Source organism: Heliangelus exortis, chromosome 6 (assembly GCF_036169615.1).
Source record: "Heliangelus exortis chromosome 6, bHelExo1.hap1, whole genome shotgun sequence".
In the NCBI taxonomy this organism is placed as follows: Eukaryota; Metazoa; Chordata; class Aves; order Apodiformes; family Trochilidae; genus Heliangelus; species Heliangelus exortis.
This window is the reverse complement of record NC_092427.1, coordinates 9551042-9569029: the sequence shown is the minus strand read 5'-3', so window position 1 is coordinate 9569029 and position 17988 is coordinate 9551042. Positions and strand designations below refer to the sequence as shown.

At 40.3% G+C, this 17988-nt stretch overlaps 1 protein-coding gene across 1 annotated transcript; it reads right to left on the bottom strand.

The window, feature by feature from the left end:
* Positions 1–1280: 1280 nt before the first annotated feature.
* LMLN (leishmanolysin like peptidase) lies at positions 1281–16900 on the bottom strand. Its single transcript, XM_071746585.1, has 17 exons — positions 16686–16900; positions 16242–16339; positions 16116–16146; positions 15350–15432; positions 14736–14853; positions 13693–13871; positions 12964–13069; positions 12618–12712; positions 11858–11975; positions 10527–10634; positions 8796–8872; positions 8090–8200; positions 7245–7377; positions 6367–6526; positions 5486–5616; positions 4142–4352; positions 1281–2818 (listed from the first exon to the last, which is right to left on the bottom strand). Exons 1-17 carry the CDS (start codon positions 16866–16868, stop codon positions 2724–2726), a joined length of 2037 nt encoding a protein of 678 aa, XP_071602686.1. The 5' UTR covers positions 16869–16900; the 3' UTR covers positions 1281–2723.
* Between the last annotated feature and the right edge of the window lie 1088 nt (positions 16901–17988).

Below are 17988 nucleotides of genomic sequence, written 5' to 3'. Positions count from 1 at the left end.
ACTTTAAATGGAACTTGACCTATTTCTTGGCAGTTCCAACATGTTTCCAGCCTCTAACACACTGACACGTTGGGTTTTGCCCTCTGGAGTACCTTCCCTCCCCAACTCCCCAAAGCCACATACAGTTCTGCAGTTCACAGCCAGTTGAAGGGCTGCACGTCAAAGAAATTATGACTAAAATCTCAGATTATTAAGGCAGTAATAGTTTTACTTTACTGAATTCACTGATGCAGCTACTCAGCAGGTACTGGTGAATCTGATCACAAGAGCTCTGACAGGCAGATAGATTTTCCCCTGTAGGTACAGTGCACTACAGCCTTTCTTTCATCAATGCATACAATTCAGAAGTAGGTAAGCATTGACTTTTTAAGCCATCTTTCAGCTAATTCTCAGAAAGAGAGAATAAAAGAAGAAAAGCCCTCAAGAGAAACAGCTGTGTATAAGATAGAAATATTCACTTAAATATGACAAATTTCACAGTTACACAGACAGGAGACTGGCATATTAAATAACGAGCACAATAAATTAACACCAGTAAAAAAGTTTAACAGTTATAAAGTCAACCAGAAAGTTCAGACAGTGCAAATATTTCACAGTAAGAAAAAATAACCAATAATCTCTTTTCAAGTATCAAAAGCATTGCTGTTGTGTGATACCATTTAAACTGTATTATTGCACAACAGACAAAAAAATACATTAACAACCTCTGGGACCCAAGATGTGTTCTCAAACCCTTACGTTTTCAAGAAATCCATTTACACCAACTGTTGATTGTGCATATATGAAAATAATCAGTGTTCACTTACTAATCTGAGCATTTCTTAATTCAAACTTGTACACATTTAAAGCATTTGGTTCCTAATATGTATTGCTTCTCTGAAATGCCTATTTAAGGCTAGCCTAGGACTTGTACAATTTAAAGCAAACTGCAGCTAAGAAGGGGAACTAGCTCAGTGCAAGGTACTCTCAACTGTGATGCCTTCAGACAGTTTTAGGTTGCATCTTACTCACTTCAGCAGTGTGGTAAGAGTTTCTTTAAATATAAAAAAAACCTGAGTCCAGCAGGCACACAGGTTTTCTAAAAATTACAGTTGAAGTCCTATTATTAAACAAGTTTAACTGTAGCTCAAGAAATTTCACTCCCTACCCCTTTCACCCCCACCTTTCCTTTTAGAAAGGGATCTGCTCACTGACAATTCCAACATTACACCTTATTTAAGAAGCAAAGTAACATCATCCTTCTTCATGCATTTCCATTTTTTTTAGTGCAGTGGGGACATGTGCTCCCTCAAGTTTAACACAATTCTATCCTAACAGGACAGACAATTGATTGGACCATTAAAGAGTTGCTTTTGCTCTGAACAGGATTATTTGTAACACATTATAGAGTCAGAAACAAATGAAAACAAAGTGTCCTAAAAGCAGATGTCCTTAGTTCAACAGAGTTTGCTCATTTCCTTCCCATTACATATTTTGTCCATCAAGTGATTAGTTTTCTGTGGTTCAAAAATGTCTGGTTCTCTAACTTATTAGAAATACTCAAATAATCCATAGCATTTATATGTCTGAGAAAAGGTGGAGGGAAAAAAAAACAACAAAAAAGACACAAACTAGACTTTTCTTTACACATTCAATATAGTTTTTGGTCTAGAAAAGTCAATACCATTCTGTAAGATTACAGCTGCCATCACTACTGGTTTGCCCCTCAACAAAAAAACAAGAGCAGCTGCTTTTATGTTCATACTTTAAAAATATTAATAATGCCATTATTGAAGAAGCAAACCAACAGAATAAAAAAATGATCAAAAAACCTATCCCAATTTTACAGACTGGGTGTCAGTACTGAAATGCATTTGCCTAGCAAATTACTCTGAGAATATTCAAACATTTGATGTATTAAATTTCACAGAAGAACTGGCACATGCTAAATGAGAATGGGATTTCTAGACAGTTGTCTTGGTTACCAGTCTGAAATTCCACTTTGTGCATGTAGGAAGGTTTCAGTGAACCCCAAGAATTGGCCACTTTACCAAAAACGAATAGAAAATCTGAGAAGCCTCAAAGCTGCAGAATCCAGCTGTGGAGACAACTGCCAGCCACTGGTCTCTGTCATTAAATTACTTCCTCTCCTCACAACTTGTAGGAAACGACAAAACAAACAAACAAACAAAATCCAGCACTTATTTAGGCCTGGGTTGATAGCAATGATAGTAACTGATTTTTACATGGCTTTTGACTAAACCACTGAGGTATATTTCCAGTTTGAGGATGCTTTGCTACCAGTCACACAGAGAACATAGAAAAAAAAAAAAAACAACAACAAAAAAACACAATACAACAAAAAACCCCAACCCTCAGTCCTGTAACAGTGAAGTTCTCCTAGTTGCTAGGTAGTCTAACACAGTTGACACAGTGGATCATGTTACTCCATTAAAAAAAAAAATTAAAAAAAAAAAAAAAAAAAAAAAAAAAAAAAAAAAAATCAAAGGTTGCAATTCAGGAAAGTATTGGCACTTATTGAGATGACAAAGTAAATTTTTCTCCTCTCAAGCTCTGTCTGCTTTTGTCAGTACCTCCCTGACTACCATCTGCACAGATACTTGCCAGGAGAGATGAGGTTCAGTAGAAGACAGCTGCCTGCAGAAATAAAAATCTCAGTGCTCCACAGTAAGGAGTGAACATGCTGGTCTGGCATCTTGAAACATCCTGCCCCGTGCTTAACGCTATGCGCAGAGAAATAATCCTGTTAGCAGGGGAATTAAGTTTGCCATCAGTAGCCAAAGAGTTACAACCAGGCTGGACGAGCAGGAGCATAAGTCTAAAACAAACAAAAACAAAACAAAAAAAAACCCCATGAAGCTTTAAATAGAAAATTTATAAGAGAAAAACATATTTGCAGGAATCTGCATCGATTTATTCTAGCTTTCGAGGGCAGGAATTCAAACCAACCACATAACATGATTATTCTCTTAATAATTAAATAAATTTCTGCATTCCTTCACTAATAGCAATTAGGAGAACAAATGAAAAAAAAAAAATCCATATTGAAAGAGCAGGAAGTGGCCTGACAGGGGAGAAGCAGCATTTCAAAACCACAGATCCTCAAAAGACTGGCCTAGGAATACTTAGTTCTGTATGGCTGTGAGTCACATAAATACCCAGGCCACAAACCAACAAAGTGAAGGGAGAGGGAGGGGAAAAAAAAACAAACAAAAAACCCTAATCTATGAATCAGTGTATTTTTCTGCATGGTAGGTGATCACACAGCCACAAGGCTTAAGAGAACCATGGACTTGCATAGATAAAAATCTATGTACACATATATATATATATGTGAGAATCATGGAGCTTGAACTCAGATACCAGATAGAGTGAATCTTCCAGGTTAAAGCTTTGTCATGCTAAAACCTCATCTATAGGTCATCCCACCAACCACTGAAATGTTATCTCTGAGACAAAACTATTTGAATTGGTACACACAAAGCCAAGTGCACCCCTTTGAAGGAAGAACTAAGTGTGCAGATAAACTAAACAGGTTTATTTTTTCATTGAAAGCTGCAGGAGAGCCACTAATGCAAAATACTGTAAAGACTGTTCTCTTTAACCAGTTTCTTTTTAGAAATCCATCTGTTCTTGACCAAAACATTAGCTGGGAGTCAGTGAATTAAGCTTCCTTCCTCCCTCAAAAAGCCAACTGCCACTCATATTTCATGTTCTGGATTAACGTTGTCAGTGGGAAGTTATAAAAGTGAAAACTCACTTTCCACCAAAGTGATAAATTGGGATGTTACATAAATGACACAGCTTTGATAACACAGATAAGGTTTTCTGGTAAACTGCCAGACTAGAGCTAGATTTTGTGACAACTACCAGAAGGAGAGCTGACATGAAGTAGTTATGTTTCAGACATACTCCTGTGCTGTGTTAGCCAGTATCCTGATCCCAGAAACAAAAGCACGACTACACAGGAAAAAACAAGGCACCTTTGCCATGTTCCTTAACTCCCACACCTAGGATCTTAGATTAGACAGATGACAGCCCTACTTCCCTGTTCCTATGACAGTCAGAGCTGACAGAAACCTCTAGTGTATACAGACATTTTATATTACATTTCACTTCAGCAAACTGCAAGGCAACCTACCAACTGGTGCAGCTCTGGTCAAGTTAGAAGCTGGAGGATCCCTCTCTGGAGGACAGGAATCACAGAAGTCCAAACAAGCAGGGCAAATCAGATTCCCAACATGGATCCAGCCACTCATCTGAATGCTCACAGTTAAAACCTGACCCGAGCGGCTGCACAAGTACGCAGTGTCCTTGACCCAAACATGCAGCCCTTGTGGAGAACAAGAAACCTTAAAATAAAAGAATGAAAGTCAGGTCTACGTTATGATTTATCAGAAATAGCTGTTTGGAGTTAGGAGCTTGCAGGTTCTCTCACTAAGTAACTACTACATCCTGTAAACACTCAGTAGTAGAGGGTAGATTAACCGCAAGTATTTTGAGGCACTCAGAGCAAGTATTTGGTTCAAGAATTCTTTAAGGCACCAACAGTATTCTTTTTGTGCAATTATACAGCTCATCAGCTGAGACTGAGTAAAATTTGGCTTCTGCTAATGACTACTTTTTAGAGGTGTGTTGTTGCAAGTGACACTTTTAGTGAGGTAGTCCTGAAGAGATGGAGGATAATAAAAAGTGACAGGTGCACTGTGCTTTCCACCTCTGAAAAATAGAACTAATTTAACTCTAAGCTTCAACAACAGATTGCAGTATAACTACTCCTGCTTAGCTGTGGAGACAGTGTCACAGGGGTAAGGCAGAGGAAATCCATAGCAAGACTGGAGTAACTCACAAGCCTTCCCACCGGCCACAGGCTTAACTTGAAGCATGAGCTAATATACAGGCTTAGGGGGGGAAGACATTTATTTTCAAAGAATGTAAGATAATCTAGTGATGTAAGGCAGAAATGCTCATGTACAGGATCCAGGTGCAAAGTTCTAACAGTCACATTTTATGCCTGACTGTGGGAAGATTAGAGATGAGGATTGTAAACATACCTATCATACTAATTGTTGCTTAACCTTGTGTGTTGGACAAAAACATCTGTGGTTAGATAACAAAGGCTGTGATAGGATAAGGAGTACCCTATTGTAGAGCGTATTTGAGATTCCTGCCCAGCTGTGGGAAAGATCAAACCACAGTGGTAAACTATGTCTGTGTGAATCCCTGACACACAGGGGAAAACAGGAGGCTCAGTGACCCTCTAAGCAAGGACAGAGCTCCAGGGTGCCCGAGTCCCCACTTTTGTGCTTCAGTGATCCCCCAGTTTGCAAAGTAACAAAAATAAATTTAGTCTGCATTTCATGCATGGTTTTGTGGTTGCTCTTGTATCCTGCCTGTGCCAGCTCACACACTGACTTTTCCCTTCAGTGTTATTTAAAAAAAAAACAACAACAAAAAACCAAAAACAAACCAAACACATACATACTTGGTAACACCCACTACCCCAGTCAGGGTAACTGAGTTTCCTCCTGCACTGTTCCATGACAAAAGCAGATTTCTGGATAAGACATACAGAATTTGGTCCATATTTTTCTGCACCGTAGTTTTTGGTAGGATCTAAGATAGAAAGAATATACTGAATTGCAGCTTTCTAGGGGAACAAAGTTCACATCAACTTAATATGCTACAATTAGTGTCTCCACCTCCAAGTCAAAGTTCACTTTTGGAATCTTTCAGGTGGTTAATTATTATCAATTTAGAAATTCTACTGTTTTGAATATAAAGTGAAAACAAATATTAAAAAACAAACAAACAAAACCCACTTTCCTTCAGAACTATGTGGATAAGTTTGCCCCCAGGGAGTGCTAGCTGTGATTGCTGATTGAGGGCAGAGGGTGCTTATTTGTTTGCTGTTGAGACAACTGCATGGACAGGTAATATCCTACAGCACTCTGGAGCTCCACAATATTTGAAGTTCATGCACTACCCTAGGAGACAAGCCCATGTCCTGGTAATCCACAAAGGACCCTGCCTAGATCAAAACCAAACAAAAAATAAAAGGTACAAAGGGAAATTGTTTTTCAGAGACTCAAACAAACCCTAAGCAGACCCCCACATCCACCCTTTTAATATTTGGGTCATTTGGGCTTAATTTTTGTTCAGCTCTTACAAGGTTCTTGTACTAATTTAAGTGTTTGCTTCCTAGGTGTACATGGTAATTGTGGTAATTTTTCTGTGCTTCTCACCCCAGCACAGTAAGTAGTGTAAAACTCATTTTACATCCAATTATTTTGGTCATACAGTAAATCCATTCCAGATTTATAAAAAATGTCTTTTTGTTACCATATTGAAGTCCTGAAAACTGACCTGGTTGGTTTTCAATTATTCTGCAGTCTGAACTGCGTTGAAATTCACCACTTAAATGCCAACTGAATTCTTGACTGAAGGGACAATAGTCAGCAATTTCTACTGAGCCACCATAATAAGGCAATTCTTCTGCTGGTACTCCATCAAGATTGTCAAAATACTGCAAACCAAAATAGGTTGTGAAGCAGTTAGAAAGAATTTCTTTACTGAGAGGGTGATCAAGCATTGGAATGGGCTGCCCCGGGAAGTGGTGGATTCTCCATCCCTGGAGATATTTAAAAAGAGCCTGGATGTGGCACTCAGTGCCATGGGCTGGGAACTGCAGCAGTAGTGGATCAAGGGTTGGACTTGATGATCTCTGGGGTCCCTTCCAGCCCAGCCAATTCTATGATTCTATGATTCTAAGACAAGTGCACAAAGACAAGAGTCTTTTAAATAGAACCAATCACTACAGCTGTATTGTATTCAGGAATGCTACTAACAGCTTACTTAGGATGCCCATGAACCATGATGAGTATTTAAGAACACTTATTTCAGAGAATTTACACTTGCCTGTACCACTCCTTCCCTTGCCCCCCCTTTGTAATCATAACATTCTCTGGGAGGAAACAGAATCATTTCTTAGCATGCAGAGACACAAGACAGCAGACAAAACACTTCTGTTACAGAGCAATGATACCATACTTGGATACCTGGCCAAGCAACATCCTTGTTTTATTAAGAAAACAAGAGATTTTTTTTCACCCTCCAGCAGACATTTTTCATAGTATCTACTCTGATCTACCAGTTCAGAAGAAAAAAACACAATCGAATATAATCACCTGGCTGCAAACTACAAAAATGAAAATAGTTATTTGTTAAGGTAAGATCCATTATACCTGATATTCCTGAGGTAAATGCTTTGGAAACTTCTGCAAGTTGCACACTGCTACTGCTCTTTGGTCCTGTCTGCAGGTTAACTGCAATGGATTACTTCTCAAAGTGTCACAGTACGGGCTGATTAATTGCCTCCTGAAAGGCAAAAAAATAATAATAAAATTCACATTAGATCACTTTAACTGCTTTTCATAATTTTACTATGGTTGTTCTTTTTCTTTTTCTTTAAATTGGTAGAGAGCAGTCTTCTATTGTCCTATGCTGTAATAGCTGGGAGAGTTCACCTTTTATATAGACTACAATTCCTATCCAAAGACAGGACTCAGGGAAACTGTAGGAAGCTGAATCAGGGGAGGCTTAGGTTAGATATTAGGAAAAGGTTTTTCACCCAGGGAAGGGGTCACGGCACCAAGCCTGCCCGAGTTCAAGAAGCATTTAGATGATGTTCTCAGGCACATGGTGTGATCTTGAAGCCATCACCTTCAGTTGCTTTGAGTAAAATCCCATTATGCAAAAGGACACAGGCTGTATTTCCAATTAAAAGGGACAAACTAAGAATCCAAGCACTTTTTCATTAGGTCCCTCCTCTAAAAGGAAAGCCCTCTTACAAGTGTAAATGCATTTTACACCCTAAGATGTTTGGCTCTCTATTTATGGGGTGGGACATTTCTGCTCTGAATACATTGGGGTGCTCCTTGGGCTCACTCTGAGGGTACACAGGACAGCATTCCTTGTTAACATGTATCTACCTCTACTTTTTTTTTTACCGAGTTGCATTTGAAGGACAAATATAAACAAGCATCAGGGTTTCCAGTTTGTTTTTTTTTTTAAAAACCTGGATTCTTACTTCCGTCTCTTTTGGTCGATCCAGAATTTGCAGCTCTTCAATACAAAGTCACAGCCTTTATTGCGTCCCCAATCCAATTTCTCTGCCATGCTGTAATTTGCTCTATACCAGCTGTAAAGGTATTTGGAAATGAGAACAGAGTTAATTCAAAAATTAGTGTTCTGATTAACAAGACAGAAGTTCAAAGAACTTCATGCTATGCCTTAAAGTCTTCAAATAAAGAAAAAAGGAAAATAAATCCCCTTCTGCCTGTAGCAAAACATTTTACAAATTCCACTATTTTTTCAATCACGATGAACTATAAGAAAATTTTACTGCTTATTTGTTCAAGAGCAATGCATCAGGATCTGCAAAGAAACAATGCATGAAGGAAGATGACATTTTAGATAGCTTTGCTTTTCCTCTATGTATGCTTTCTATCTGCAAGAAGAGCTAAAATAATAGATACATACTGCATGCAACTTGAAGAAGATTGATATTAAGAAAAAGTAAACAGACACTACAAATAGTACTATGCATTGCAAGGCATCTTTTTTAAGGCCAGATATTAAATATGGATGGGTATGGATTAAATATGGCATGAAGTAACATGTCAGTTATCTGTGTTGCAGATGGATAACCACAAGTGCATTGATTTCAAATAAAATCCAATACAAATAAAAATAAAACACAAACAAGAAAAAAACCCCCACTCATTAATTCTTACCCTGTGTCTTCCATTAATGCTAAGGTGATCCTGGAAAAGACTCGATTCTGTGTATGGGATCCAGTCATTGCCTCGTTCTGAAAGTTACCAGGAACTATTAGCAAGCCACTGAAAATTATTACTGTAAGAAAATGCTTTCAATGAAAAAACATTTTATGTCCCTTCTTACAGCTGAAAATCAAATCCCAATCTCTTTCATAAAAGGGATCACAAGAGGAACACCCTTCCCCACTCCACCCGACAAAGCCTCAGAATTCTAGAAGTCAGAAATCTCACTCCAAATTCCAGCTAAACCATGACCAACATGTGCTCACTTCTCTTTACATAAAGTAAAATTCTTCCTTCTTCTGGAATATTTATTAGTAGGAACACCTCCACATTTTCTGTCTCCTTTTGGTAAGATGAAAGCCAAGTTCATTTAATTTTCTTCTGCAAGATTTATTTTTAATTTTCCTAGTAGTCCTTCTTAGGAGCAAGGTGCACAGGACACATGACTAAAGGATCAGAGCATACCAAAAGAAGCTTTATTAAGGTGTCAGTGGAATTTTCCATCTCATTTAAAAAAAAAAAAACAAGTTCACACCATCCTCATAGAGCAACTCTGGTCACCTTGGAGCTTCCTTATCACCTTATAACTGGAAATGCAACACCAGTGTCTTTTTCCTGCTCAGTCATTTCCATCTGATAAACTTTAGGCTCACACCAGAAGTCACTCACCCTTAATTACACAACTCAAATTTCCATTAATGGACTTAATCTCATTTCTACTGTTTCTTCAAAACACAGTTTTCCAGCCTTCCCTCTCCACCAGTGTGGTCAGGAGTTAGCACCAGAAGACTTCCTAACATCAAATTTGCTACCACATTTGCTACTTAATGAGATTTGAATTAAGATGAATACCAAACTATATAGGTTTATTTCTACATAAAAAAACTTCTCTGGAAAGATGTAAAGGAGACCAGTAATTAGCTCATTTTTACTAATCCTATTGATATCTCCTAATTATCTACATTATAATGGCAGTCTCTCCAGTTGGCTTTAAAAAGGTTGCTGAAAAGCAGGAAAAGGTTACAATTTTGATCTCAAGAAACATGCACTGTTTAAGATTACTTCTACAAAAAAGTCTGTGCTGAAGCATTTCCCTTCTTGTTTGCCTCAGTGCATACAACAGTAACTAGAAAGTGTATCTCTGTCAAAAATACCACAAAACACAAAGTTATAAATAAAAATAAGCTTAAATGTCAGGAGGGAAAATAAGCATTTCCTTGATTAGATGAGGTTCTGCAGTAGAGATGGCAAAAGCTAACCCTAGGGCACGTGAATAAAGATGAAGTAATGAAAATGAACAGACAGAATGATCAAATATTTGATGTGTAAAAGGCAGAAGCTGACAAAATTTAATTGACTCAATGAAATGCCCCCTTCCCCCTAAAAAAGGGAAATTACCTTCTCAAAATGGCTAGTGGCAGACAAAAGTAGGAGACATTTAGGTTTTTAGTAACCACTATATCTCAAACTCACACTCTGAGACTTTAGCAGTAAGTTAAAATGATAGATTTATCTAGAAATTGGACATTTTATTTGTAGTTTATTACTGCTTGCAATCTATTTCAGTGAGGTATGATGCACCTGCATTTTCAAGGTTCCAGTAGGCATAACTATAAACCTAAAAATCAAGGCAGGGGCACAGACATTCCCACATGCCCCTCCATCCCCAGTATCAGCACTTACCTCCAGCAGCCTCTTCTCCCAGTGATTGAGTTCAGTACCCATGCCCCCTTGATTCTCAAGCTCCATTCCCTCTAGAATTGGACAATTAAAATGTTTTCGAGCTTCTTCCTAGAAATAAAACAGTTAACACAATTCTCAAAACACTGAAGCAGATAACCATATGCAGTCCTAAAGTTCTAGATTTTTTTTTCTAATATTTCAGCATTTCTTTTTCTACCTTCTTGTTTTCTTGCAAATACAAAACACTTCTCCTACTCAGAAGCTTGCCAACTACTTGCCAACCAAGTATCCCAACACCAAGCCTAACAATCTGTCTACTTATCTCCTGGAAAGGAAAGATGGAAGCTTACAAGAAAAAAACAGCAACAGAATTAGCTGAGAATAGCATGCATATGCTTAAGACCATATGCAAAAGAAAACTAACAAAAAACCTTAAACAATGTGGGAACACTCTATCAAACATTTCAGAGAAAAAACACTTTTCTTTTAGGAACCTGTCCATGTCAAATAGTTTCGCATGGGCAAGTGTTTTCTGCAAAATATTTAAAAACCTGAAGAGATATCACAACAAGGCTGTGGTCTCAGGGTCAGGATGGAAGCCTTTGCCATGGCAGCACCTTCAATGTTCTGGACACTTTGACCAGCATGGTTGGTTTTCAAAACAGGGGTACTGAAACCAAGTGTGATCTATTTACAAAACCCCCAAAAGAGTATTTGTTGCCAAATATGACTAATACCAATTTATTTCCAATGCCCATTTATTACATGTAAGAACGAGTTCTGTTGGTGGCAGGGGGAGAGTCAGAGGTATAGGAAGCAAGAAACATGTCCAAGAATATAAACATGGTAAAATGTTAAATGCATTACTTTGTAACCAATAAAATTACAAAAAATATTAAAACAATGCTTTTAAAGAGAAAATCAGAGACTAGGATAAACTTATGAATAAGAAAAGCAGTGACAAAGATATCTGCTAATGCAACAGGTGTCTAAGTCTGTAGGAAAACATCTGAAGAGTAGGACTAAGGGATCTATTTAATTTTAGCTTTGCATAATCTTTCATAATTTACTTCCCAGTACCTTCATTGTCTTTTACTACGTCAATTTATCTATCTATTTCATACTGTCTGTCAACTATTTCCACTTTAGTTTGGATATATCCTCTCAACTAATAATACAGTCTTGAATCACCATATTAGTGCCATACATTCAGGAACGGGTACTCTGTGTTAGGTTATTACTTCTTAAAGAATAGGGAATCCTTATAACTTGAGAACATGATGGTAATGTTGGCATACACAGTGTAAAAGCTGAAGTTAGTCCACACTTACAACTACACGAGGTGTTACAAGAAGATGAACAGCATGGCGCAGCATTTTGCCACCACGGATGTCCCATAACCTCACAGCTTTATGAACAACTTTGTTGCTCCACTGATACAAACCTAGACTGTAAGAAGAATGCTTTGGTTACAAGTTTTTTCCACAAACACATGCTACTTGTGCAAACACGTATCCCCATAAGAAACAGACTGGTGAATAATCTACGCTAAGATTCATTATATACACAGGGTTAGTTATATACACATTATATACACAACTCTGAGTTAATAACAAAGAGTGAGCTTATTAAAAACATATTCTGTAGACTCATTCAATAACAAGTCAGAAAAATCACACAGCAGACTACACACAGTCAGTTCTGCATAACTACAAACCCTGAATGATATACAGATAAAAACGAACTGCACTGACATTAGACAGACTACAAAAAATGCAAGTCTCAATTCCAATGCTTGTTTTCAGCAAACATGGAAATTTCAGCACAAGTAATTTTAATGCTTAGCTTTAGATCTCCTGATAAATGAAATCCTGCCTTAGTTTGTAATATATGTATATAACAGAAGCACTTAATGCCAATGTAAAGAAACACCCCACACCAGTGTTTTAACATAACAAAGGCAAAGTGTTCTCAAGTTGAAATGCAAAGCAACACTCAAGTTGGATTTTCAACAGGCAAGAATACATCCCAAAAAGGCAACGTGAAATCATCCTTCCAGGAGAGCACTGAGAGGTCCAAAAGATAAAATACCTTTCATTAAAAGGAGGGAGTCCATCTGCATATCTTGCTGTCAAAGGTTTTCCATCATCATCACGATAAAATGCAAACAATCCAGCAGAGAAACCCTTTAAATTAAAAACCAAGCACACAGAAGCCTTTGGTAATGTATTCACATGCAATGTCAAATGCCTTAAGAGAGTTCTCACTTCCATAGCAGACAGACTGCAAGTATCACACCTGAAGGCAATTAACACACAGACTGGAGGCAAAGCAAGAGCTTTCATCCACCAAATACCCTTCTTTGCAACAAGCTGGGGGCATGAGAGGAAGCAGGCACAAATTTCAGGGAAGAACATTTTGTAGCATCAACCCTTACCAGTGCATGGATAATCTCATGTTTCACTGTAGACAACATGCCAACAAATTCCTGAGCTTGTGTTGAAATCATATTTGGACACAAATTAGCATACCCTGCTATTGGCCTGCAAGAAAGTTATAAAATTAAATGGTTTTCAGCAAAATACTAACAAATTCAAGTCATATTCACTTGATGAGGCTCACTTCTTGAGTAGACACAGAAGGAAATGGAGACCAATGTAAAAATAAGTCCTTCCAAACAAATTCCCTGATCAGCAATAGTCTGTTTAGAGTACAGTGACTAATTTACTGTTGAAATGGGGAGGGCAGGGACAGGATCAATCTCTATACTCAGTATTCTGCCAAGTGCTTGTGACAGCTCTGTAGGAAAAATGCATTTCAGGTAAGCCACTAAAGAGGTGCAAAGAGTGTGTTACAATGAGTGCAACTGAATTACAAACAAAGCACCTAAGTAGGGTCCATTTACATCCTCCTTTAAATTTATGTTAAGTATGACATTCACTTCAACAGAAGCAGGATCTTGAAAGTTTAGGCACCAACAGTGGAGGATTAGCTCTGAATTAAATACCTCAGCTTTGCTAGCTGAGCACTGTTGGATTTGTTTTGTGGTTTTACATAACTATACTGCTATACTATACAAGACAAGCACACAATTAAACTCCACATCTAAGCAATTAAGCAACTCCAAAGTTTAATTTAAAAGAGTCTGTACCAGGGGAATACTTGCCTGTCCATCTCAGCTTCCAGCTGGCAGTAGGCTGCATATGCAATGATATTTTCATGGCCACACCTTTCAGTAGTGAGAGCACTAACGTACAGTACAAAGTCAGCGTCCCGAACGCCTTCTTGGTCAGGTAAGCCAGTGGGTCCACAGAGCCACTCAGTCTCATTGCACACCCTGCATTGCTTTGGTGACATTCAGATGGAAAAATACTTAAGCTACATCCAACATTTTGCATGACAAAATTCAATTAGCTTGAAGCCAAGAACAAATGGCATTGTAGAACAATGGAAGATGTGGTAACTCCCTATGAAGATGGTAAACAAAACCAGAGCCAAGACCTTCAAATGACCAGCTCTTTTGATTTATGAGACACCAGGAAGGTGGCAGCTTTTGACAAAAAAGGGCCTGCCAAGATACATATCCCAACATTAGTACCCTTTATTTCCTACAAATTGGGAGGAAAAACAGAAGAAAAAAAAAAAAAAAAAAAAAATCACAGAAATAGTATACCTAAGTAGCAATTGCATTTCACCTGTAATCTGGCATATATATAATTTGAATAATGTAGCTGAAACTTCAAGCTAAGAGAAACAAAGAAATCTGCTGATCACATACTGCAGTTAAATCAAAAACACATGCTGGCAAACAAGTTAAAAGCATTTCCTGCACCATGCTCCTGATTCACTGGATAACCTATTAAAAAACTCCAAAATTTATCAATCCTGTGAAAATCTGACTCATTGACCAAGGTGCATAACGAAGTGACTAGTGGAAATTTAACAAGCTTCAAGTCTCATCCTCTCTCCACACTCCATTACACTGCAGGGTTAGACAACAGTAAACAGGTCAGTTTTCCTCAACTTTTGATTCAACAGCATAAACTAAAGAAACTCCCACTAATTCATAATGTTCTATTTTCTCCCTCAAACTTAGGGATCTCCTACAAATGGGTCACTTCTGTACAGTCTGTGATATTAACTTTTTTGTTAATTTCCACAAAAAATAGTATTTCAAAGGTTAAGAAGCACTTGGATGGCTTAGCTTACCTGGAGGTGTTTCTCAGGAACTATAACTGGGCCACATTTTGTGTGGTTTGCGCAGGCTCCTCGGCAGTACCTGTGGGGATCAGCTTTCCTCCTTAAATATTGGTTTGTCACACATTGCCTTCAATCAAACATGAATGAAAGTCAGAACATGTTTATAATTAAAAAAAAAAAAAAAAACAAAACCACAACCTATAGAGTAGTCTTACAGCACCCCACAATGCTGTTATACAGGTATGCAATGTATCTCACACAGTGATAATTGTTAGTTACCCTGCTCTGGAAGACATAATGCTTCCAGTCATTAATAGAGTACCCACAAGCTCAAAGAGAGGTGAGGAAGAGGTTCATACATAGGGGTATATGTAACAGCAAACAGGCAAAATGTATACCCTTTAAAATGTCCTATAAAACAAATGCACATGTTGATGACAGAAGGCTGGCAGATTTGTGAACACTCCTTAAAGAGCACCTGCTACTACCACTGGTCAGATGGGGCACTGGTCTGAATCAGGAGAGCATTTCTTGGGCTCTTACTCTATTCTTACTTTAAAGGCTGTGTAACACAATGTTAAGTACCAGATATGGCAAGTGGTTTCTAACAAACTTTCACATACCTGCTTAATAAGATAGTACCCGTGGATTTGCGCACTTGAAATGTCTTCTCCAAATAAGATATAGCTTGGGGAAAGAGCTTGTTCTGAACAAAACAAAAATAAAAGTCACCCAGTAGCAGTGCAGACATAAGTCACCTCACAAGCATTATCTGCCAAGTTACATGATGCTTGCTAGATGCTGCAGTATAGCAGAGAAGTGGAAATTCAGACTTCCCATGAAGTTCAACCGTTATCAATGTATTTAGGAAATATTTTGTCTCAGTATTCCCATATTTTGTTATTGGGATGACAAAATGAGAAGGGATGGAGTATTAATTTGAACGTGGCACTTCAAAAGAGGCTGAAATTATTCCAGCCCTGAACTTATTGGCACTGGGAACAGCCCATAAAATTTCTCTTGAGCTCCCACCTCTCTGCACTCCTCAAGCCTGACTGCACCAGTCTTTTATTCATTACTTGCACAGTATCTCAAAAGAAGCCAGGAGAGATATTTAAAATACTCTAAGTGCTGTCAAAAAAACCTCAAAAATTATACACATATTACTCACTGAAGCTTTACACATTGAGATATAGCAAGCACCTGTCAAACAGCATTCAGCAGAACACTGGAAGCATTTGGAAATCTGGCATAATCTGTATGCAAAGCCCTGTATTCCCTGACCAGAGGATATGAAATTGCTGGCACTCAAAGCCTTTAATTAAAGACTCTGAATTCACAAGCCTTAACTTCATCCACATAATAAAAAACAAGGAAACCATGGCATACCTTGATAAGGTGTCTTTTCTCAGGTAGCAAACTATATTTAAACAAAACAAAACAAACAAGCTTTAGTTAATAGGGTTTCCATCCTCAGCTATAGAGAAAAAGAAGTCACCACAACACCATACTCACTCCTCAACACTCCTGTCGTACACAATCTCGATTCTCAGCTGTTGATCCACATTTCTCTTCAAGACGTGGTTCTCCTTGAGAGGAACTTGATAGACCACCTGGCAGGGAGAGGAGCAAGTCGCTGGATTAGGCAGCTCACCCGAACAGCCACGCCAAGGACAGCTCCCAGGCCCCTCGCTCCTTCTCGTCTGCCAGAGCCCATTTTTTGTCTATTTTTCAGAAAAAAAGCCCTCCTGTCACCCCGCCGCACCGGCCGGTCAGAAACCGCCCGTACCGCCCATCCACCACACTCCGGAAGGCCGCGGGACCAGACGCCTCCGAGCTCGGCCCGGGTGAGCCGTGAGGGGACAGACCGACGCTCCCCCCATAACCGCGGCGGGAAGCCCTCGCCCTCACCCCCACCCCCCGCCGCTGCCTCCCGAGGAGCCCCCGGGGCGGCCCCACCTCCGCTCCGCTGGGCGCGCGGTGCTGACAGGGCGAGGAAGAGGAGGGGGAAAGCGCGGCGGCGCGGCCGCAGCCCAGCAGCACCGCGACGGTGCAAGCGGCGAGCAGCAGCCGGCACCGGTACCGGTACCGATACGGCCGGTGCTGCCCGGAGCGGCCGCCGCCGCCCGGCTCGGCGGCCATCTTCGACTGCCCCTCCGCCGCGTCGCCATGGAGGCAGCGCCGGTGGGAGAGGCTCCGCCAATCAGCAGGCGGGGAGCGCGGGGGTGGGCGGGGCGGAGGCCAAGAGCGCTTCTGATTGGGTGCGGGTGGGAGAGGGGCGGGGAAGATGCGGAGAGGTGCGGGGCGGGGCGGGGCGGGGAGGGGAGGGGAGGGGTGAGGTGAAGGTGAAGGTGAAGGTGAAGGTGAAGGTGAAGGTGAAGGTGAAGGTGAAGGTGATGGTGAAGGTGATGGTGATGGTGATGGTGATGGTGATGGTGGGCGCTGGGCGGGGCAATGCGGGGCAGTGTAATGCAGTGCAGTGTAGTGCGGGGCATCGCCAGGCAGCGCGGTGTAGTGCAGTGCGGGGCGGGGCAGGGCGGTGCAAATCAATGGAATGCAGCGTAGCGCATCGCGGTGCAGGGTAGTGCGGTGCAGCCCTTTGCAGGGCAGCAATGCAGCATCACCTCTCCTAGGAGGACAGGGTGAGAGTTCAGCCTGGGGAAGGCTCCGGGGAAACCTTATAGAGGCCTTTCCAGTACCTGAAGGGGCTACAGGAAAGGTGGGGAGGGACTTTGTAGGAGGGCATGCAGTGATTGGATAAAGGGGAAGTTTCAAGCTGAAAAAGGAGAGTTGTAGATTAGACATTAGGAAGAAACTCTTCACTGGTGGTGAGACACTGATACAGGTTTCCCAGAGAAGCTGTGGGTGACCCCTCCCTGGAAGTGTTCCAGGCCAGGCTGGATGGGGCTTGGAGCAATCTGGGCTGGTGGGAGGTGTCCCTGCCCATGGCAGTGGGAGTGGAGCTGGAGCATCTTCATGGTCCCTTCCAGCCCAAACCATGCAATGTTTCTGTGATTCTATGACAATCTGGCTACCAGTAAAAGTGGCAGCCTGGCATCTGAAGAGGGATCCTGTTTCAGTGTGTCCTCACTCTGCCCAGTTGGTTCTTAGCCCGAATCACCATTTTGGTGGTGGTGGCTACTCGTGGTGCTTGAGTCCAGGGCCTGGATGTTTTTCATACACACCAGAGCCTTTTTCCAGCTTCTCAGTCCACAAACCCTGTACAAGAGATTATCCCCAACACTACAGTTTGAAGTAACTT